The sequence below is a fragment of the Mycetomoellerius zeteki genome, unplaced genomic scaffold, assembly GCF_001594055.1.
Source record: "Mycetomoellerius zeteki isolate Tzet28-1 unplaced genomic scaffold, Tzet1.0 scaffold221, whole genome shotgun sequence".
Taxonomy (NCBI): Eukaryota; Metazoa; Arthropoda; class Insecta; order Hymenoptera; family Formicidae; genus Mycetomoellerius; species Mycetomoellerius zeteki.
In genome coordinates this window covers 2,733,516-2,744,690 of record NW_017257184.1, presented here as the reverse complement: position 1 = coordinate 2,744,690, position 11,175 = coordinate 2,733,516, and the positions used below count along the sequence as shown (strand labels likewise).

At 40.5% G+C, this 11,175-nt stretch overlaps 1 protein-coding gene across 1 annotated transcript in view; it reads left to right on the top strand.

The window, feature by feature from the left end:
- The first annotated feature begins 10,290 nt into the window (after positions 1–10,290).
- The window catches only part of rdgA (retinal degeneration A), a 9,183-nt gene continuing 8,298 nt past the window's right edge, over positions 10,291–11,175 (top strand). The window contains 1 exon segment of the mRNA XM_018448383.1: positions 10,291–11,172. Within this exon segment, the coding sequence (XP_018303885.1) occupies positions 10,299–11,172 (874 nt within the window). The 5' untranslated portion in view covers positions 10,291–10,298.

Here is an 11,175-nt window from a genome sequence, read left to right as displayed (position 1 = left end):
AGCAATGAGATTTTAAGGTGTAAAACTTAAGCTTAAGCTTAACAAGTTATTAGAAATTGATCAATCACTATATCGAATATGAGAAAAATAATCGACTATATATGATTGATCAAAATTTCATTGTAGATGCTGCTTAATGTAAATTTATATCAGTTTTAGTGTTATACCATTGATATAAATTGGCGAACCTCACTTTTCATAAAATTTCAACAAACCGCTTGTAAACATTGGATAATTTCCAATCTTATTATTGACTAGATAAATTGTTTTGATAGCGATTTTCTCGAGGAATTCGGCATATATTTGAAAAATTTGGACTTCAAATACATTATTTTATGAGTTTTTAATTTTAAAATTAATTAATAATTTAAAATTGCAAGTCGAGTTTAGATCCCTCAAGATCTCCATTGCTTCGTACCTTCGGGACAAATGGTTCGAAAAGTTGATCGTTCCGTCGAACTAAGAGATTCACGTAAGCGAAGGAAATAGTCCCTCGGAAATAACAGCGACGAGCGAAGAAGCCAAAGCGCGAATGCCAGAAGAAAAAAAGATGCGCCATCGGAAATAGAGTCTTGTGCGCGGGCGACCGTCGCCGTCGGCGACCTCAGGAGTGCGCCGTGAGCTGGACGAGGAACGGACGTCGCGGTGACGATCCACCGCGATTAGAATTGCAAGCGGCTTCGTGGATGAGAACAATGGCACGGTGGAACGAGGACGAGACGAGGAGAGTGACGCGATTAGTGATAGAGCCGATCTGTCCGTCCTGGCCCAGTGATTAATTGCTCATTCATCCGGCGTTGCTAAGACCGTTCAAGTAGCGACAGCGGAGGGACTAAGCGACAGTTAGGAAATATCCAGCCATCATGCAATTTTAACGAGCCGAAGGTTTTTTTTCTGGAAAGAGGCAAGCGACAAACAAGTAATTGCGACGGTTTAAGAGAAAAACGAGTCAAAACTTTTTAAAAGGCGCGCAGAACAAATTGGAGAAAATAATGATCCTTTTCTAAAGCTACGAGATAGACACTTGATCGATGTGTATCTTTGCACATTTCTCCTCAATTTCGGTCTCGGTTTTAGATTTCAAAAGGTCTGTTCTTTATTTCTATAAAAATGCACTAAACCGTCTAGAACTCTCTTTCTCGCTTTCGTTAAATATCAAATCGAACGTATATCTATCTCATTTTAAGTTTCAAAAGTGTATACTAGTTCAGCCACAGAAAACAGACCTATATAATTATTGTGAGCATCGTTTAGCATTCCCTCCGTTCGCACTGCAGTTTACTTCGTTCGAGCGATCTCGACGGGCGCTCGAGTCCATCGCTAGCTCCCGACGTATCGCCATTTCCTTCTGGCTTGACCGCCGTCCTCTTCCTTCGTCTGGTCCCTCTTTCCACGTCCGTTACACTTGGTCGCGAGTCTCTGGTCGTCTCGGTCACAACTATTTATAATGGCAGGTCGCCGAGTGAGTCCTCCTCGGGATCTCTACTGTGGTCCTATGTCTGGAGAACGGATCCTCCTTGAGTATACAAGCAGTATCGCCGGAAGCGTTCGTGGTTTCGTGAAATTTCACGGTCACTCGATCACCGCTCGAGGTATAACGGGTCGGTCAACCTTCGGCTCAGCGTTGCGTCGCGTAGCGTTTCGTCAAAGTAGTGTTAACTGAAAGAGTCATCGCTCATTGCGACAAGCGTCGTCGTTGGTACTAACAAATGGTGCTGTCAAGAATTTTTCTTCCGGAGTTTTTCCCGGAGAACGGTCCTTCAAGATCCCGTTAGGTCGAACTGATCACGATAACGAGGTGGATGATAGTCGTTCCGACGTTCCACTCGAGCGTTTTCGTCCTTTTATAGGTATACCTTGACTTTATTCTAACAAGAAATCATTGTCAAGTACCGGCAATACACTTGTTTGAATTGAGACTCACTGTGGTCTCCTGAAGTTCATTTAAAAATATTCTGATTACCGGTCAAACCAGTCGCGGATCTCGCATATGGAATATTTTAAGTTTCAAAGTATTAGTGAATAAGTGAAGGTCTAAATTCGATTTTGATCGCTCAGTGATAAAAGTTATTTATAGAAGTTATTAATAAACATAATTTGCCATGGTGATTATACTCCGATCATTAATAATTCATTATTTTGGCAACATTCCTCAGGAAAAGCAGCTTTACAACTGTTATAAAATTCTCTAATATTATTGGTTTTATATATTTAGAACCAGGGAGGACAAGATCATATATTAAAGAATTTTACAGCTGATTTTTTTTGCTGAACGTAGCTATTTGATTTCCTGTCAACAAAACTGAGTTCGCCAAATGTCAACGTAAATATTCATTAATCAACGCGAGTGCGAGTATGATTGCCAGCTCGAAATAAAATGCGAGTGTGAATTGGTTCGAGTAATCGACGCACGTGCGTATTCACCTGACGATTGTTACGGACGATCGGATTGCCGGTCGCCGTTTGATCAGGTTCGTCACGTCGTGCGTCGCGCGACTATGCAAGTGTTCGTAACTGACGGTCGCGTTTTCGCGAGAACGTATCGCTTGTCGTGACATTGATCGTGAAATGGTGGAAGTTACCGTCCTTCATTTACGCGACGATGATTATGAAGACGTGAATGCCGGCGTGCTGATTGCAGCTCGCCGCTATAAGAGAGCCGCTTTTTCAATGAGGTAAGCAACAATCGACCTCGTTTCTTGGGTCGATACATCCTGATCGGCCTACTCGAAGTACTTGCTGAAACGCGCCTGAATTGAGACGCGCGGAAATATAATAATAATACCTAAATATAGTAATAAATATGATCGTAACAAAATTTGGCACATACATTTCTCCGTTCGCAATTGAGTTGCAATTTGGATAAGTTACAGAACACAGATACACAGTATATAGAAGACTAAAGACACTAAAAGATATGATGTTAAATCTCCATTAATATTTTCTAGAATATAGGATGAAATTAATGTAGGATAAAATAGGATGAAATTAGAATATAGGATGTAAATGATAGATATATAAATACCTACAAATCTCGATCTATTATTGCGATACATATTTTTTTCCTCACAAAGAAAACAAGATTAAATAAAAGCTTTACATCTCAGCTTAACGTCCTGATCCTATCGCTTTAATTAGAACAATATTTTAGCATTATCTGTGACTTTTTAAATTGAATAGTAGATCGAGGAAAAACAAGATTGTAGCACTTAATAATAATGGAGCCTCGAAACTAATTTTAAAATGAATTTTAAAACCATCAATTAACACCTGTTCAAATTCTGATCCACCTAATATAACAGAATTGGATTAAATTGATATAATGTATTGAAATACGCCATGTAATCGTATTTTTTAGAATAATGTATATTTAAAATATATAATGGTAAATATATATTAAAAATAATTAAACCATCGATTAATATCTATTCGAATTCTGATCCACCTAATATGACAGAACTCAATTAAATTATATTGATACAATGTATTGAGATGCGCAATGTAATCGCATTTTCGAAAATAATGTACAGGGTGTCCCCCTGGGAATGTGTTGAAACTAATCAACTGTCATTTTCGAAGGTATTCAGTTATTAAAAAAACAAAAATTACGCTGAAAAGAGGAAAGTCTGCAATTTGTAATGAGTATAAATAAAATTTAACAAAATGTTTGTGTATCAATTAATTTTATTGATGAAAAATATGTTCATAATCCCAAGAAGTAATTTTTTCGGAGGGTACACCATCTGAATTTGTATAAAACACAATTTTTTTACGAAAGCTCATAATAATTTTTTCTAACATATCGTTTTTAATATTGCTAATAACTTTTTAAATAGCTGTTACTAAATCGGAAGTTGTTTTTCGATCTTATCTGCGATTTTACATATAATTTTAGCGCTTACTTGATTTTAGCACAATTTTTCATCAATAAAATTAATTGATACACGAACATTTTGTTAAATTTTATTTATACTCATTAAAAATTGCAGACTTTCCTCTTTTCAGCGCAATTTTTCTTTTTTCAACAACTGAATATCTTCAAAAATCACAGCTGATTAGTTTCAACACATTCCCATGGGACATCCTGTATATGAAAAATAATTATAATGTATATTAAAAATAATTAAACCTTTTCTAAACTACATTCAAATTTTTTCGCTTGTTTTTTTTCACCATCATTATTTTTCGTCGCACATACACGTGACGTTAATATACACAAGTATGGATAAGCGGTAATGCTATTATGGTATTATGGAAAATAGAATTGAGACTTTGCAAGTCTTCAGAAACCATAATAAGATCCGACAACATCCCGAGTTATTTCGCATCAGTCAGTCATGAGAAATCGAATGATGGAATCGTAGGACTCGATCGAGTAACGTTTTTCTGCCGTTTTTCTGACAGAGGGTACATTGAAGGTTTCTCGTCGTTCTTTCGTTTAATTTCCGGAGTTTCGTAATTGGATTTATTCGCGAAGATATGGCGGAGGAAGAGGAGGAGAGTAAACAGGAGCCAGAAAAAGAGGATGACAGGATCGAAGAAGGGTGAGGATAGCGAATGTTTCATGACGTAATTTATTTTTTTTATAATGACACATTTCGTTTCGGCGCATCAACTATTCTAAATAAAATAAGTGTATATGGAAGAAATGGCAAGGAGATCATACATTACTACTTCACATAATTCTTTAAATCGTGACAAAGATATATCCGAGTAGTTTCCGTAGTTATAAATAACTTTCTCTACGGATACGTTTTTATTGATTTAAAGACGGTGAGTCTCGTTCTTCTTCTTTAAGCGAGCTCCTGGCGGAGCGATTTTTTGCTCAAAGTATAATGAACGATCCCTTTAAGTGAAGGTAACGGAGACGAGTGTGAAACATTCTCCAAAAAAAACTGGTTCTCCTTTGGTTCGCGAATTAAATAATTCACTTCTTGCAACATATTATCGCGTCATTTTGCTACAGCAAAACTACGCGAACGAAAAACTAGTTATTATATCACCTCGTATTGATACAACGCTGTTTATTAACGTCGATCGCAACAATACAGTCCTATTGCTCGCGGAAACGTGATAACGCGAAAACTCGTTGACGAAACTGGAAAATCGCGACAAAGGTTAGCAACTTATTGTTAGTATTAATTTGTAGTCGCATATATTATAACATACCATTTCCCCAACCGAGTCATAATTAATAAACTCGCAATAAAACGAGCGTATACGAGCAGATCTCGCTTATAAAGATCTCGCTTGCGTGAGCGGGACTGTAATTCTCTCTCTTACTGTCATCGCCGTGGAAGGACAAACGTGGCAAAACGCGAAGGAGGCGAAACAGACGGAGCCTAACAATAAGCCACCTCCGTAATCTGTTCTCAATTGTTTTCGGACGCGAACGCACGTTTTGTATTGCGCGAGTAAAGTTCAAGTGCAGTTCCCGGGTATTATGCGTATTTTTGTACACAAGAATACCGCTATGAAGTGCGGTAATTAAGCCAGAATAGGCATGTCCAAAGACAATGTATTTGAAGAATCGACAGTTAGCTCGTGTGAAGGAAGAGGAAAATATTTACTTAATGCGTCATGCTCTGAAAGATATCGCAATGTTTCGCATAGAGATATCGAGAGAAAATAAATTTTTTACATAATTTTATTTTGGTCAATATTTAAAAAATATTTCAACAATAGTTTTTTTCTGCAATTCACAACTGATTTTTTTATAAAATTTCAAGAAATCATCATTCATGTCAATAGATTGTTAATAACGATTTTGTTATATTTCTTTAAATTAAAATTTCGAAGAAGTTTGCTTACGAGACTAAAGAACTTTAGGTAAATCTATTTTTATATTGAAATAAAAATCAAGTTTTTTCAGAAAGAATTTATTGAAACGGGATTTAGAAGCATTTTCAGTTCATTATGTTTTGTCATTCATTCACGCTTCGTAACACAATTTAATTGCAGAAATGATCTTGAAAGATATATTAAGCCATTATTAAACGTCATGCGTCTTACGAAATCAACAGTATTACGCTTTTGTTGCGATTGAACGACGGAAACGAATATTGCGCTTCATAACGCATAACTTGACTATAGTTAATTAGGAGGCAATTTGTTGGACGTTATGACGTATTTCGGTCAGAAATTAAACGAGTGACATCATCAGTGGCTGATAGCAGGTGTTTGTGAGTGACAACTAGGTTGGTGATACACAGGAAAAGTACAGGCGTACCAGGTGTTATTACATAGAAATGACATAATTCACAGTTGCGAAAGTTTAGCGGGAGTAAGAGTGCGGGAAACGGTGATTGTGTTGCAATTATTCTTGCGTTTTTTCCCTTCCTTTCTTTGCATCAGTCGCGTGCGTCGAGGTGGAAACCGATCGCGAGAATGAACTGGATAGAGAGATACGCGTTGTGTTGCTTGATATCGAAACCGGCGCCTGACGAGGTGATTACAATAAGAATCACGTAAGTTTCTGGTCCATATATGAATCCGTGTCGATATTCTTTCATAATTACTCTAGAATAATTATTTCTGCTGCGATGAATTGTCTCGTAATTATACTAGCGATTGTGCAATTGACGATTATTTTTCAACTAGTTAGAGCAAAGAAATCGGTAACTGCTTTGTTCTGATTTGATTAAAAAATAATCGCTAATCGCTAATCACAACTGCGCAATCGCTAGTATGTATACTAGAATACGATTTTCCGCGATTGTTACGTGATTGTTACGCTTCTATAATCAGGAAATTATGTTCTCCTTGTTTTATGAAACTCGAGGTCATTACGTGATCGGGACTTTTTAAACATTTATATATAAATATAGCTTATTGCAAGACACTAAAAATCCCTCATTAAACTCTACACCTACAACTTTAACTTGAAACGTTGAGAGCCTCTTTGAAGATATTAAATTTCGCTTGTTACACGAGATTCGCCTTCTTCAACTTGGAGAAAAAAAAGACTTACGACTTATAAGTCCGTGACATATTACATAGAGTAATATTCCGTAAGTCACGTTTTACGCGATAATAATGCCTTCAATCACATAGATTCTGTTCGATCGTTTCCATCTGGAAACATTCGAACAATTCGACCAGTAGAATTCTATCAAGTAGAATTCGTTTTAATTAATATCCGAGCCTTAACTTACCACCGAATCTATATGCTGTATATAATGAGTACATTTACACAATCACATACAGATAAGCGAATAATGTAATGCCCGAAGCATCACACTTCGAACTAATAAACAACACTCTTCGGATGATCCGGCTACAAATTCCTTTACACTGAGCTGTCGATGATCCGTGCCGGTCGGTTCCTTAGCGGGAGCGTGTCGAAGGTGAGACGGTTAAAAAACGGCTAAAGAGATCTCGTAGACGTTACGCTCCTCGTGTGCTGATCGTATACCACCATCTGGGCGTTTCTCGTGTGCATTGTAGGTTGCTCGAGTTGGCACCGAAGCTAGGACACCGGGTGCATTTCGCGGAGGGCACGAACTTAAGATGCCGCGAAGATCCTATACCGTCCGATTCGGAGATAAGGTCAGCAGTTATCTAACTACGGAACTTGAACAGCGATCTCTCTCTTTTTGGACAAAAGATTACTCGATTATTTGTAGAAAAGAAAAAAGGAAAAGTTCAATTCGATTTCTTTTTAACAAAATTATCGCGCGATTTTAACGTCTTCTCTGGTCGGTTGCCAAATTGATGGATATTTTAATTTCTCGATAACACCGGGATTGTTATCGACTCGACCGGTTACGATACTTTTAATTTGCAACCTACATAGCACTAACGTCTTCCCGGCAGATTCTTTAAGGTCATGTACTGATTACACGTTATGGTTGCAACTCTGCGTGAATCCACCGTGAATATATGAGAATTTAATGCAGCGGTGATTTTCGGACTGATATTTGTAGACGTCGGAAAGAAAGAGAAGCGTTCAGTAGAGTGGATGTAAATTTTATTTTATGATGTTTACTTTACGGTAGTTTATTTTATAAAAGCTATACGAGATGAAAATGATGCTCGGTTCTTTTTTAGAACAAAAGAAAAGAAAGAGAGAAAGAAAGAAAGATAATAATGAGAGAAAGAGAGGGAGAGAGAGAGAGAGAAAGAGAGATTCAAACTATATCTATAAAAAAATCCCATTAAACCTATTTTTTCGACTGAATAAACAAAACGTTACGAAACTTGATATTCGAATATCTCAAATATCTGAATAATACAAACGCCATTAACACTGCTTGATGACTGTCGGTCTCGTGTAAAATCTCTCTCTCTCTCTCTTATTTTTTATCATATGAACCCCGATTCCTGACCAATACGCTTTATATTATTGCGCGCATGGTCGTGACACCTCTCTGAAAGGTAATCCGTTGCGAAGGGCGCATGAGCGGAGCACGACGAGGTAGAGTGCGGGGGAGGACGGGGGCGCACACGTACAACCGCCCGCGTTCTCTCTCACCCCTTTCGACATCGGTCATCGACGAGCCCTGGCTTGCGTTAGTCCGACCGGCAATCTCGCCGCGCCGCGTCGTGTCGCGTCTCCGTCGCTATCGCTTTGTTTAAGATCGGTATCACTGTACGTTTTTCTCGCGGGTCGCAAAAGAACGCGACCCGCGTGGAGAGAGGTCACCGAAATGCGCGGGTTTCGAAAAGAACCGCGAGCGTAGGGCGAAAATTTTGGAGTGATGGGACCGCGTTGAATTCATCCCTTGCGGGACGACGCGTTTGGCTCGTGGACGGTGCGTAGATGTTTCTTACCCGAAAGATATTGCGTTTGAGAGGAAAAGAGGAAGAAAGGGAAGAGATAGGAAGAAAGAAAGAGAAAGAGAGAGAGAGAGAGAGACGAATCTCGAGGGTGGAACGGTGCGCGAGTTTCCGTGGAATGTGCTCTATCATTGATCGAGTTTATGGATCAACCGACGACGTGGTGAAGGTCGTTCGAAAGAACGAGTCTCGTTGGTGAATATTCGTCGATTGTCTCTTGGCATCGAACGATCGTCCGTTCCCAAGAAATTTTGATCTTCGTTACCGTTAACATTCGACAGATTGTCGATATGTTCAACGATGGACGCTCGTTCAACGATGAGCGCGAAATCTTGAAGACGTTCAAATCGACTGGAACATCTCGTGACGGTGACAATGAGGATCAATCGATCTCCGGTCGCGGAATCATCTCGGCTCGACTTTGCCTCGTGCCGCGACAGTAGTGCACACGACCTCGACGACCCCGATTATCACGCGTCAATGTGAAAATAAATTCCGGTGCTGGAAAACTCGATCGATGATGCCAGTCACTCAAGAGGAGAGAACCGCGCTGTGAGGGGTGGTAGTGAGGAAAGAAAAAGAGAGACAGAAAGATAAAGAGAGAGAAACAGTGAGACAAAGGTAGAGAGAGGAAAAGAGAGAGTGATTGAGTGCGAGGATAGATGCGAGGGTGGACAAACGTAGAAAACAAAGCAGATGACGGATGAAAATTTGCCCACTTCGATTAATCACCGTCAAGTTTGTCGGAATTATTCCCGCTGAATATAACGAGATTTCATGGAATTCACGTATCGCTGGTTGTCACATTTGACATATTTCCGGTCAAATACATAAAACTTTGCTGCACTGCTGGAGGATAATTGGAAGCTTCGTTCCTATATAACTTCAAATTAACGTCGAAATATATGAAAACAGCGAAAAAACAGTTGGAGCAACATCGATTGGCAACGAATAAAAATCGACAGTGACCATACGTTTCTGTAAAACTGGAGTCGCTTCCAAGTAAACAGCTCTTTATACAAAAAATTGTGTCGGACATTGAGAAACAGCTGTAAACCCCAGCTCGTATTTTTTCTTCCCGATATCAACGAACGTTCTTTTGGTCTCTTGATAAATCAATTGCTTTTTCTTTTCCAAAGTGATTAGTCGATTAACGCTTATTATTCGATTTTTGAGGACTTTTGAACAAAGGATTTCGGTGTAACACTGGCCGGCGAAAGTACTTAGAATGGGCTGCAAATCGGCAGCTAAGTTCAAGCTGAAAGAAGAGACGGTCGCGTCGTCGTCGTCGTCGTCATCATCATTGTCCTGTTCGACTTGTAAGCAAGCGATCCAGTCGCCGTTTAAGCGGAAGACGATCCAAGAACACGACGGCATATCCAATCTCGAGGACGAAGAAGAGGGTGAGGAAAGCAACACGGCCGTTTGTGTCTTATTCAGAAAGTCGTTTTTATTAAAAGAGAGCAGCGGAACGTCCGGTATTGCGGACGACAGCGTCGCCAGGTAGCTATTAAGCGACGATGCAGAAGCTGCGCTCGACCTTCAAAAGGTCGCGCACTCCTACGGGAGCAGAAATGAAGTCCCAATCTAGCCTCGAGGTGCCCAAACAAATCAGGTCGGCCTCCTTTGACGAGATACAGTTGCAGACCCAGCGACAAGACGACCGTACCTCCTCATCATCCTCCACGTGTTCTCCGGCGAGATCGCAAGAATCGATGCGCGGCAGGAGAGGTTCTTCGACTCTAAAAGTACCTCAGCTGACCGGTCAGCGTTCCAAGAGCTTAGACGCGTACTCCGCGAGTTCCACTTCGTCCCCGAGTCAACTTCCAGCAGGTGGAATCGAGCGACCGGAAACTCCAACTATTCAAGTCTCCGGATGTTACCACTGTGCCTGCGTCGAGGAGTATCGGAATCTCTGGCTGGCTGAGGACATCTCCAGAGAAGAAGTTGACGCCGGGGAGGTCCGTGAGGCTGATAGCTCAGATCTGTCCGAGAACGAATCGGAGGATGAGGAGAACAAGAGGGAGGGCAGCCCAGAAATCCTGGTCACCCTGACATCAGATGACTCGTGTGAGTCACAATACCTCCCATCCGAGATAACCAAAGATACACCTACCGACCCGGACTCCGAGGTCAGACCAGAGTTCCCGGAGAGGCAGCGCAGGCTGTCCAGGCAGGAGGCCTTGACCACCTTCCCCCTGGAGCACCTTTCCGCTGTCGTGTCAACCTCAACTGCGTCAGAAGCGGACGATGACGACGACGACGAAGAGAATGAGACCGTCGAGCCGTGCAGGTCCAAGTTCGTCGTACGTGACATTTTCCTGACCGTGCCGGAGCTGAAGCGAGATCGCGCCGCTTCCGTGGATTCGTGTTTCAATAACAATAAGAACGGCGGCG